Raw genomic sequence first — 12,882 nt, forward strand, 5'->3', positions numbered from 1 at the left:
CAGCCACGAACCTGCCTGGGGTGGGTGTTAGGGGTAGAAAACCCTCCTCCAGGACACATCCAGATGCAGATGGGCATTTGGGGGGCTCAAGCATCCCCCTGGCAGAGGATGCAGAGCCCCACACAGCTCTCTGATCGCTGGCGGAAGGCGCAGCTCTGTTCAAACACCCCTTGGCATTTCTCCTCCTGCAGAGGTCCAATTTGTGTATCAAGATCTGAGATTTTTCACAGGGCTGCATGGTCCCAGGGGCTTCTTCAGCCCTGAAATATTCCTCATCTCCATTTCCTCTTGCCAAGAGACTTTTTGCTGGTTTTAAATCGCCTCTTGAAAAGATATTTTTAGGTAATACATTTTTTACTAGCTTCCAGACAGGGACATGGTGCTTGACTTGTGCTGGGGCTTGTTTCTGATGCTCGTGTCTGGGTGGGTTGTGTGTGAGTGAAGGGGGGGGAAGGAGTTTCCACTTAGAGCGCATTAAAAAACAAACACACCATCCAAGATGAATTGGGAAACCTGGGAGCACCCAAGACCAACTCAGGCAGATAATAACTGTGAGCAGCCACATCACCCCACAGACCCCATAACCTCAGGCTGGGGGAGCTGCAGCAGGGAGGGGATGAGTTGCCACCACACTGCATGGCCTTTCAGGGGCTGTATATGCCCACCTTGCACAGTGCTGCAGGCACTGCCTGCCGTCCTCCTTGCTCAGCATCATGGGTGCTGGATGTGCCCCCTTTGCTCAGCATCATGGGTGCTGGATGTACCCATATTGCACAGCACCATGGCTGCTAGACATGCATCTTGCAAGGTTTTGTGGGTACCGTGTGCCACTCACCCTCACAGCATCACAGGGCATTTGATGCCCACCTCACTGTCTGCCCCGCAGGCATCCTGGTCCAGATCATCCCTGCAGCACAGCCCCTGTTTGAAGAGATGCAGACTCCAAACCCACAGGCAGTGGCTCCAGCAGCCCCAGACATGCCACAGCAGTGCTGCAAGGCTTTTACCTGTACAAAACAAAAACAACCATGCTCAGTTCCCTGCATTCCCTGTGGTTTTCCGTCTCTGTCTGTGGGGGGGGATCATCCACATCCCCATCATGCTCCCCATGGTTGTGCATCCCTGGTGCTGGCTCTGCCAGGTGCCAGCTGGGTCAGCCCATGGGCTGGATGATGCTGGTGAAGTGAGTCCCCAAGGAGCTCAGCACTGCTCCCAGATCCCATACATGGGTCCTCAGGGGCATTGAAGATGCTGTGGCCAGGCACGGCTGCCTCAGTCCTGCTGGAAATCCAGATTTGGTGCTCTGCATCCTCCTTCGTGCTCTCACAACCGTTCTTCCAGGAACATCACGTGCTCTGTGACTAATTTTAGCTCAGAATAATTGTTGCACATCCTCGGGTGTCGAAAGCTGGCAAGACTGCACCATGCATCTGTCGAATTCCTCCGCAAGGAAATGCCTGCATCCCTGTAGAGCTCCGGGGCTGGAGGGGCAGCTGTGCCATAGCGTTGCCACCCAGGGCTGCAGAAGTCAGGGAATTAACCCATGGAGAAGCAAATTTAGCTCAGCTCGTTGCAGTTGTGGGTGGGAAAGATTTAGGATGTGAAGGTGCTTAAGAAGGTGGTCCCTCGTGCAGGTCTCCAGGGTGAGGATGCTGGAGCATCATTGGGCTCTCCTGCCTCCATCATTGGACTCAGGGGACCAGGGGTCAGTGCGAAAGCACAGGGGCAGTGGGTGTTTTGTGGCTGGTTGTGCTGTTGGAGCTCAGCTTTGGGGTCGTTTGAGTTGGTGGGAAGCTTTCAAATCCCTGCAATCTCAGCAAGAGTCCTGGAGACCTGAACTGGGGAAGATCGGTCAAAGTTTGGGACACCCCAAGTCTCGGGTGAGCCCGTCTCAGTAGTTTACAGCTTTCTCATAGGAAGCCATTTATCCCCTCCCTGCCTCAGTTTCCCATCTGTGACATTAGAGGGTGGCTGGAACAGGAACTTCTGAACAACACCCACAAAAACAAGTCTCTGTTTTTGCCCTGAGACAGTTATTCTGCGTGAAGGCGGAGGGGGTGAACTGCACCTTGGTCCTTCATGACAATTTCCCACTAGTACAGGGACTGCCTGGGGGCTCCAGATAAATCCCTGGAGGCAGATAAACAGGAATGAAGGGAACAAACTAAGAGTGAAGCAGGAGTATTGTCCCCGGACTGATTTTTCTATAGCAAATAGTACCAAAAACCTTGACAGTCATTAGGAAACAATTTCCCATTGAGAAATTGCCTCAATAGGAAATTTCCAAGCAGCCTTGTTACTTTTTACCTCCCCTGCAAGTGGTTCCATGGGGACATCCATCTGCATGTTCCCAACATTCCCTGGGTGTATCCAGACCATGGCATGGTGGGACATGGGGACAGCTGAGGGCAAAGGCACATGCCAGCAGTAGCAGCAGCAGCGCAAGAAGATGCGATAGAGAAAATTGCTTAGCAGAATTGTGGAGAGCTTCTGAGCATGCACTTTTAAACCACAGTAATAAACTGGGATCTTCCTTTTAGAGATTCATTTCTTGCCAAGCCATAGCAATTGCAATTAGATGCATTTCAGGGGCATTAGGCAGTTAATGTATTTATCAAATTGTTCACCTAATTTCGCATGGGTTTAGCTGGAACAACGGTGCCTTGAGAGGGTAAAAGAAGAATTAATGCTATTAGTTTGTACCCCCTTGAAATACTTCAGTATAAGCAATGTGTTTAATGCCAGATGCTCACCTCCTGCTTGAAACACTCTCCGAGTCCCTGTCTCCAGGGAGATGCTATCTTAGGGGTGCTCTGGGCTCAGAAAGGATGAAATGCATTCTGTACTGATTATTGAACACACATAGCACCGAACGTGCTACCTTGCTCCTGCCTGAACACGAGAGGCACAGCCACCCATGTGCTTTCCACCGCATCCAGCAAGGAGGGCTGCATGGGGAAACATCCATGTCCTCCTCGTGTGTCCAGGGCAGGAAAGCTGTTTGATATACGGCTTGGGGGGGGGATTTTATGGGAGGATTTATTTTAATGGGAGGCTCTCACGTCTGCATGGATGAGGCCATCTCCCAGTGTAAACATGCAGGTGAGATTCTCTTTACCTCCCAGCTGCAAAGCCAATGTGTTTCCCATCCAGGGAGAGGTGTGAAGGCTGTGGGCAGTGAGCTGGGCACGGGGTGAACCCAGCAGCACCCAGCACACACATGCACACAGGGCACAGGGTGAGCCATGGGTTCAATCTCACATTTCCCCTCTTATGCTTACGTGGGAACTGATGGAAAAAGGTGATCTCCAAAAATCACCTTAACACCCTTAGTGGGCTTAGAGTGACTGCTTAATGTGGAGCAGCACAGGATGCTTTCAAACAGGGCTGCAAGCTGCCCATCCCTGCAACCTGCCAGGGAAAGCAGGGCTATAGGCAGAGCAGCGGCAGGGCACAAGGCTCTCAGCAGCTCTGCATCATAAGCAGCTTCCCCACCTTGCTGGGGCTGTGGTCCTCCTATGCACATCCCCAAGCAAGCAGGGCACCCACTAGCAGCAGGGGTGGTGAGAACTGTGGAGGCTAAAGGTGTTTCCTAAAAGGCTTGGTAGCCCTTAGGTTAACAGCAGTGGAGAATCACATCATTAGTGCAGAATGCATCTGTCTTGACAATGCCTGCAGCCTGCAGAGGATGCTGAACTGTTTCCCATGCTGCTCTGTGGATGCTGTGGTGACAGCAGGATTGGTGTAAAACCAACAATGCCTTTTCTCTCAGAAAAATCTGTTTGTTGAGCTCCGCTGCTGCTGTCCTGATCTTGCCTTGCGGTTCTCCTGCTGTCCAGCACTCCCAGCCCTATTCTCTGCCATGAAAAACCTGGTGGGTGCCCACAGAACAGAAATAACCCTGTGGCATTTCTCTCTCCCTCTCTTTTTCCCTCTCGATGACTGCACAAAAAGGGCTCGAATGCCAGAGACCGAAGCGCCAGAACTCGAGCGATGACATTGAGGTCCTCTCCACCGGGACGCCTCTCCAACAAGAGAGCCCCGAGTTGTACCGCAAAGGGACCACCCCGTCCGACCTGACTCCGGATGACAGCCCGCTGCAGAGCTTCCCTGCCAGTCCCTCCTCCACGCCGCCCCTGGGTCCTTCCTGCAGGAACAAGAGCGCTCACTTCTCCAGGCAGGTCTCGGTGGATGAAGAGAGGGGTGGGGAGATCCAGATGTTGCTGGAGGGACGTGGAGGGGATTACTTGCGACCCAACAGCTGGAGCGAAGAGAAGGTCGGTGGGACTCGCGGCATGAGAAGCGGGACGCTGCGCAGCGGGCAGATGGGGTCAGCCTCGGTCCCTGAAGACTACAGAGGTCGGAGTGGAGGACACAAACATTCGGCCTCCAACCACAAGCAAAGAGAGAGGTGGACAGATTCCCCAGCCACAGTTTCATGGACTTCCCACCACAGGTCCCACAACCACAGCTCAGGGAGCTCCAAACTGCTTGAGCTAGAAGAGGAGAAGATGAGCAATTACGAGATGGAGATGAAGCCCCTCATGAGGATGGATTCTTATATGCAAGAGATTCACACCCAAAAAAGACACTATAGCAAAGGAGGACCCTGCAGGAGCATGGCTGATGACCACCGTGGGGAAGACCGGGGCTACGGGGTTCAGAGACTGAGGTCTAAGTCCCAGAACAAAGAGAATTTCAGGCCAGCTTCCTCTGCAGAACCCACGGTGCAGAAACTGGAAAACCTGAGATTCGGGGACAAAGCTGAACCTCGGCTACTAAGGTGGGACTTAACCTTCTCCCCTCCACAGAAATCTTTACCTGTTGCACTAGAATCTGAAGAAGACAATGGGGATGCTCTCAAATCCAGTACGGTAAGTAGGTGAAACTGTGTGTTGACATCAACCCGATGCAGAGCTGTTGTGGTGGTGGACCCCGAAGTTGCAGTGGGTTTGTGCCTTGAATCCCTGCTCATCCCTTCTCCCATCCTGCATAATGGTGTGTGCTGGAAGGGTTTTCTCTGCACAACATCCTGGCGGGAGCTGCAGGAAAGGTGTTGGTGATGCTTCCTGGTGGTTTGGTTATGGCAACAGAACTTCTTGCTGGCCCAAGAGCATGGCATGACCCTGTTGCAACACCAGTGCTTAAATCGTGGTATCTGGGCACTGTGTGAACCTCCCATGGCTCTCAGTCATTCTGCTGCTACATGGTGGCACTGCCTGCTGAAGCAGAGGCCTGACCCAGGTGAAGAAGAGAGCCATGGCCACGGAGCAGGGGACATTGCAAAGTGGTTGTGCTCCTGAGCTGATCCCTGCTTGGGTTTCCTGTGCTGATCTGCGTGGTGCAATACAGCTCGGGGTTTTTTTTTGTGTGGATGTGAGCCAGGAGGGGGGATGCAATGCGAAAGGGTCTTGGCAAACTGCAGACAAGAGGATGCAATTTAGGAAGGACACCAAGGCAGGGAAAGCAACGCACATGCACAGCAAGGGTAGTGGGCTATTAGAGCTCTGCAGATCAGGGTGATAGAGATTACAGCCAAACATCAGTCTGTGCTATCTATACCTATACCTATATATATATCTAGCTATACTATCTATGTCTGTATCTGCACCTCTACAATCTATATACTATACTATCACTCCACTGTGAGGAGCACAAGCACACTTTCTAAGCAGGGGCATAGCTTGTGGGACTCAGAGGGTAACCTTTGTGAGAAATCCAGTCCCGAGCTCCTTGCTTTGGGATAGACAAGGACATGTTGGGCATTACCAACTGCCTGCTGGAGGTGTGCAGTGTAGGGAAGAGGAGACAGAGCAATCTTCAAACACATAAGCAGCTGCTGAAAAGTGGAAGGGAATAAACCATTCTCAATGAACTGTATTGATGGGCTTACATTCAAGTGTTAGAGGCAGTGGTTACCCGTTAGCCATTACTAGTGAGCTGGGACCTCACCTGGAGCATTGTGTGCAGTTCTGGTGTCCTCAGCATAAAAAGGACATGGAACTGTTGGAAGAAGTCCAGAGGAGGGCCACGAGGATGGTCAGGGGACTGGAGCACCTCCTGTATGGAGACAGGCTGAGGAAGTTGGGGCTGTTCAGCCTGGAGAAGAGAAGGCTGCGTGGAGACCTCAGAGCAGCCTTCCAGTATCTGAAGGGGGCCTATAGGGATGCTGGGGAGGGACTCTTCATTAGGGACTGTAGTGACAGGACAAGGGGTGATGGGTTCAAACTTGAACAGGGGAAGTTTAGATTGGATATAAGGAGGAAGTTCTTTACTGTAAGGATGGTGAGGCACTGGAATGGGTTGCCCAGGGAGGTTGTGAATGCTCCATCCCTGGCAGTGTTCAAGGCCAGGCTGGACAGAGCCTTGGGTGACATGGTTTAGTGTGAGGTGTCCCTGCCCATGGCAGGGGGTTGGAGCTGGATGGTCTTAAGGTCCTTTCCAACCCTAACTATTCTATGATTCCATGACAATAAATTGCCAGGGGAGGCCGTGGTGGCAGGGAGGGAGGAAGTGATCTAAAACCTGGCTGGACATCTGCAGCTCAAATATAACTTGGTCAGAGCTGAACCTGCCTTGGGAGAAGGCTGAGCTGTGTGATTTTCAGACCCTTCGCAGGCCTGTTTTTTGATGACTCTTAGACTTACATTGAGAGCACTTGTTCTCCCCACTGGTTTGCTGTTGCTAAAGGAGGTGATGGGGATCTGATGGGAGCAATGGGGAAGCCACCACCGTGCCAAACTGCCTCTTGTTAAGTGCCCAACACAGGAGGGATCCTATGGTGCTGAATTTCCCCCAGCCCAGGCCATACCTACTCAGGCAAAAGAAAGTCTGTAACTCTCAGATGGTGACACGTCAGGCTCTGGCAGAAGATAGGAGCTGAATCTCCTTGTCAGGGCAGCAGAAGATGACGCTTGGTTGTTTGGGAGACAAGGATCATGAAACTGAAACTACATTTATCAGTTACGCTGAAATTTTGGGGTAGAAAGCATCATGCTCTGTAATGTATCATCACCACTGACACCCCTAAAGCATCCCTGCTCCTCCAGACGCTGGCAGAGCAAAGGTATCAGGACCTGCAGACGAGGAATGAGAGCAAATGGGTGGGGAAAAGGAGGGAGCGGGGACATCCGCAGCCGTGAGCACCCGGGATGCAGGGGGACTGAACTACAGATCTGCTGTGGTTTCCCTGCTGTGGCTGTGGATAAATCACCCCCACACAGAGCCCTGTAGCTTTCCAGCTCCCTATTCATCCTGCAGGCTGCAGCGCAGGCTCGGAAGCACCCACACGGCTTTAGGGAAGAGCTGAGCACAGTGTGTTTGTTGGGGGACTGCACTGTAGGACACACAGTGAAGCCAGCCCTGAGCACACACCACTGAGCAAACCAGCGGGTGCTGAGGCCAGACCAGGCTGTCCTTCCCTGCTAGAGCAGATGCCTGTGAAACACCAGAGGAATGACAGGCAGCATTAGGGGCCTGACAGGCTTCCAGAGGGGAAAAGCAGCAGCAGTAATTGCACAGACATCAACCCTGTTGAAGTCTGTGGGACTCACAGATGGTCCAGCACCTCTCATGATGTGACCTTGCGTGGCAGCAGGGAGCTGGGACAGACGCAGGTCCCAAAGGAGGGATGGAGCCACCATTTCTCCTTGCTGAGAGCCACACATCCCTTGGGGAGATCACTGGTGTGAGTGGCACTGATGCCCCTCCCCACCCAGCCCAAGGCAAGCAGACCCCAGCCTGCACATACATAAACCTCCCACCCAATGAGGTGGGTTTGAGCTGGAGGTAAATATCCCCTAATGCAACATAACATTAATGGCTCTTCCGAGTGAATCCCAGGCACTAATGAAGGGTCACAGCCTGCATGGAAAGGCACACAGAAAAGCCATTAGGATGCACATCATACTTTTAAAGTGCTATGGCTGTGGAGCAGCATGTTCAGTTTTCTCACATTCATAACCGAGGGTGGAACAGATGGCGAAGGTTTGGGAGGAAGCTAATGTAATACAGAGGAAGAGATAATATGTGGATTTAAATAACCTACAATGCCAGCAACAATTTGTTCTAGCAAGAATTGCACTGTGCTAGCAGGGTTTTGTTCCAGTGGCCTGGCAGAGAGGGGTGGTTGGAGAGGAGCAGGGGAAAGAGGTGTAGGAGAGCAATGGGGGATGCAGTGATTTGTGTTCCAACCTCCTGCCTAGCACAGTGAACCTGCCTGCACCCACCAGCAAGGACCTGAGGGCATTTCAAACTTCAATGAGCATGAGTCCCTGAGGAAGAGGAGAGGAAGGCTAAAGGGAAGGATTTACCCCACAGCCCCCACATCCACCTTCCTTGGTGTGCACTCGGTGACACTGCACACACGGATGCTTAGCCCTGCGACAAAACCACTGCATCCTCATGCTCTGGGTCTTTCCACACAGAATTAAGCCTCTCCAGCTTCCCAAAATCCCTATTTCTTACTCTATCCCAAGACAGCCCTCCTCTTTGGACTGCCAGCAGCTCCCAGGAAGGGCTGGCTGTGTGTATGCGTGTGTGTGCACATGTGTGTGCCCACGCTGCTTCAGCTTGCATGACAGCCTGCTTCCCTGTGATCCACAGCACTGCCATCTGCGATGCTGCTCCTTGGAAAGGGCATTTCTCATCTCCCAGACAGCTGGGCTGCTTCAGAAAGGTGCTGCCAAGGAATGGGAAGGATGCTCTTAGCTCGGTAGGGCTATTTTTGCCCTAAGTGTAGTATCCCTACGCAGGGCTGAGGTCACCCTCACACCTTAATCTTGGTTTAAAAGTAATCTGCCAAAAAACAGCACTACACACTCCATCAGTGAGGCCAGTGGGCTGGCTCTGTGTTGGAATGCCAGCTCCAGCTCTGAGAGCAAGCACACCCTCATGGGAGAGGGATGGGGATGCTGGCCTTGCAGAAATACAGTCTTGAAATGGTCACTGGCCTTGATTTCTATCTTAGAAACAAGGCTGGAAGGGCTGCAGGGTCCCTTGGAGCCCAGCCTCTTGTAACATGTGCCCCAGTGGGGATGCAGACCTCTGCAGAAGAGACAGATGTTGCTCTAGGTTGCTATATAAGCTATGATGCAACCTCTTGGTTGCTATACAAGCTATGGGAACTTTGTTCTTCTGAGCCATTTTTCATCAGCCCCTTAAAGAGATGCTCCCAGAGCCCCTCTTCATCGGGGCTGCACATCAGTAATTGAAAATTGCTCTTATAAAGGTCACTTTGTGTGCCCAGCGCTCAATAGCATTGATGAAATTCCGCACTGCTTGGTGTTCACTGTCAGGGGACTTCGGGGTTTCAGGGTCATCAAGCTCACACTACAGTCATAGAAGCCCTTTAAAATTACATTTAAAGCCACCTGATCTTTCTGTGCCTCTGTGTGCACTGACCCCTGCATCCACAGTACAAACTCACGTCAATTGTCACCATTCAGGCAGATGAAAATGGAAGCCAACACACAAGGATCAGTGTCGATGTTGTTGGATTAAGGGACTTACAGGAACATCACCACCCGTTCTGCCCTTAAATGCCCACAAGGTGTAAAGCTCAGCCTGTGCCTGCATGCTTCACAGGTTCCTAGGGCCTTTGAGAAGATCTTTTTAGATTGGGAAAGGAAAAGAGGAATTGTTGAGGCACTGGAAAAGGAAAGGGGCTTTCTAAAATGCCAGCAACCCTTTAACCCACAAGCGCAAAACACATCACATTTTTAGGGTTGGGGACGGGGGAAGATATATGTGTCCTTTCCTGCAGGTGCCGAACATCTGCAGCTTGTAAAAGGGAGAAGAAGTGTTTTAGGCACAGAGGTCCTCAGCGTGCCTGCAAGAAGGGCTAGTGTTCAGGCAGTCAGGCACGAATGGAGCCTGATTCATCTGCTGTCCTCATTTGGCAGGAGCAATCACGGACATTCAGGTGAAGACTCATAGGGACACATCGTGGCCTCGCTAAAGGCACCCTTGGAGATGTGAGTAGGCTTGAGACTTGGCCCTTTAAAATCCCCATCTCATCTCGTTGAGAAGGCCTGATGGAAGGGCAGTAGGCAAAAAAAAACCACCCCGCAGCCACCCCTGTCATTTGCTTCCATTGTCACAGGCTGTTGGATAGGATCTCCGTGCTCTCAGCTGTTTGCTGACAACCCTGCCTCTTACTGCAAACAAAAAACCAGGGCAAACAGTTGCAGCAAATGGAGCTCGCAAGCATCTGCTGGGTTAGGGATGTCAGAGACACCCCCTTGTCAGTGCCAGGTAGGCAGGGAGGGATTCCAGCAGCTGCAGCATCTTCCCTGCTCACTCCCTGCGTGAGGGGCGTATTCTCCATCAAGATATTCCGAGCAGGTTTCGCTGTCGCTGGGGAAAGTGAGGAGGAAGCAGCCAATCTGCATCCAGCACAGGCTCTGCTGGAGCGCACTGTGCAGCCGGAGCCGGGCCGAGGGAGGGTACCCAGGCAGGGGACTCAGTCCAGGCTTTGATGGAGCAGGGTGGGAGGGATGGAGCGTGGCACTTGGCTCCTCCTCACTGATGCAGGTGTGGATGGCTGCCTTTTCTTCCAGCTGTGGGGTTATTCTTGAAGAGATTTACCTCAATGTGGAGTGCTCTCTTCAGAGAAGTTAGGGACCTTTATCCCTGAAGAGTGCAAAATGAGATTAAAAACACAGCTAGCTGTTCCCTCTGTCCTGAACAGGCACCCACTGAATTGTGAAGCTTCGCCTGCATCTCAGACTCGGCTCAATGCTGTGAGCAGAGGTGCTCCATCTATCTGCCTTTGGACCACTGTGCTGGGAAAGCAGCCTGGGGGCTTTATTGGGGTCAGCCTCCTTGGGACTAAACCCCGTGTCTTAACTCTGTGGTCCTCTCAGTCTTCCTGCTTCAGGTTTTTCCACTTACATTTTTCCCCCATCAGAAGGGAGTCTTCCCCAGGTCTCCTAACACAAGCACGACTGGCTTTTCCTTATTTCTCTTATCTCAAACAGGTTCAAACCCCAATCCCAAATGGCCATAGCACATACATGTGTCCATGCAAGTATAAATGTAATTACCTGGGAATAAGGAGGAAGATGGTCCTGCAGACACCCATTTGCCATCATACACCTCTAGGGATGAGCCAGGTCCAAGCATCACCACAGGGGCCGTGGCATGCACAGGAGGAGCTGTGCACAAAGCAAACAGTTTGGGTTTGGGGATTGCCTCGTTTTAAAACACAATAATCAGAAACTGTTCTTTTCTCTAATCCCTTTCATGTACAGGCATCGCAGGCATTACCAGCAACAACACAAAGTAAACAGTGTTCAGAGAGAAGTGCACTGTTTAACTTGAGAGGGTCCTCTTATAACCCTTTTAATCTTAGGGCCCCTTTGATGTACCTGAAGAGAGCACCTCTCTGACTTTGCTCCTGTCATCCTGGATTCATATTAGGTTTTGAGCCCAACTCCACATCTTCCAGCTTTGAAGAAGTTGGGGTCAAAAACCAGCTTTTAACCCCAGGAGAACCAAAAGTCTTAAAAACATATGTACAGGTCCAAACAAGAGAGCTCACGCCGGCACCTGTAATGTGAGGACTGAACCGGGGTGATACTAAGAGACCCCAGCTCGGGATAAACCCTCACATTCACTTCAGCCGCTTCTTTTCTGCAGAAGCAGGTTTCTCCATGCCTCAGTTGCACACTGGTATCAAGTGCACATTCAGCATCTCCTGGGCTGCTTTCCTCAAGTCACGGGAGACGCTGTAATACGCTGAAGAAAGCAAGTGAATCCCTTATGTTTCTTTTACTAAACGCTCTTTAACCGTTTCACAGCAGCCTGTTCCTGGCAATTATGTGACAAATCAGCACAAATGTCATGGAGCTGCTAAGTTTTCATCACTTTCCGCAGTGCTGAGGCTGGGAAACAACACATATATTTTTTTTGCTGATCCAAGTCCTTAGCAATTACACTTAAAGGATCCCAGAGGGATTCCTAGGTAACCTGCACTATGGTTTCCATGGCAAGAGAGGCAGAGCTTGTACCCTGCTATAATAGATAATAATGGATCGTTAATGCTTAAATTAATTATGCTGCAATTGTATTTGTGAACCAGCTGTCCCTTGTATTCCCAGTAAGACTCCCGAGTTGCTACACAACTCAAAAGGATAAAAACAAACAAGAAGGAGGGGCAGGAACCGTGGTGCTCGGCTGCAGCCACCATCGGAGCTGCAGAATACCAGAAACCACAGGCTGGAGGAAACCTTCACTCATTACTTCTATAGCTCCAATTTCTGTTATTACCTCCGTGCCATTACAAAGCTTTATTCACATTATAGTGTTTACATGGGTCTATGTTCCAACTCTCTAATCTGTGCAGGAAAACTTGAAAGTCCTTGGAGGCTTATCCCTGCTGATACAGAAGGATGCTTTCACCTCGCTGATACTGGTGTATCATCACTGGGCCCATCCTGGGCAGATGTTTTTCTCCTCCCAGGAAGGATCTCATTATAAAAAGCCAAAACAACAAATCCCAGTCCCAGAGCCGCCTCGTTTTGCTGATGAAATTTGCCATCACCCACTATGCTGGATGATGCTTCGGCACACCAGAGCTTGATTTAATTTTCCCTTTCCTGGAGCCAGGCTGGTAACCGTTCTGGGTGGAATTCATCTCACGTCACTTGATCTACAGACAGCCTAGATGGTTAGCACAGACTAGATGTCTAACATTTAGACAGCTAAAATTGGGTGAGAGGACGCTGCCAACTGGCATCTGCTTCCCAGAGGAGCGGGTTCTGGACTTGCGGGCACGGTGCTGGGAGGCAGAGCAGCGTTCTGCAGCAGAGCCCTGTCTCCCGGATGACAGGCAGGGTGGTTTAAACAAATTTCTGCAGCTCCTGATGGCCTGCTCTAGCA

General features: G+C 51.3%; 1 protein-coding gene across 1 annotated transcript in view; it reads left to right on the plus strand.

The window, feature by feature from the left end:
- Nucleotides 1-12,882, plus strand: part of JPH3 (junctophilin 3) — a 55,474-nt gene that overhangs the window by 38,192 nt on the left and 4,400 nt on the right. The window contains exon 4 of the mRNA XM_057423519.1: nt 3,955-4,874. Coding sequence (XP_057279502.1) covers nt 3,955-4,874 — 920 coding nt within the window. The remainder of the gene's footprint in view (nt 1-3,954; nt 4,875-12,882) is intronic.

The sequence above is a fragment of the Pezoporus wallicus genome, unplaced genomic scaffold (assembly GCF_028554395.1).
Source record: "Pezoporus wallicus isolate ANWC-B61680 ecotype Strahan unplaced genomic scaffold, APGP_CSIRO_Pwel_v1 contig_10160, whole genome shotgun sequence".
Lineage (NCBI taxonomy): Eukaryota > Metazoa > Chordata > Aves > Psittaciformes > Psittacidae > Pezoporus > Pezoporus wallicus.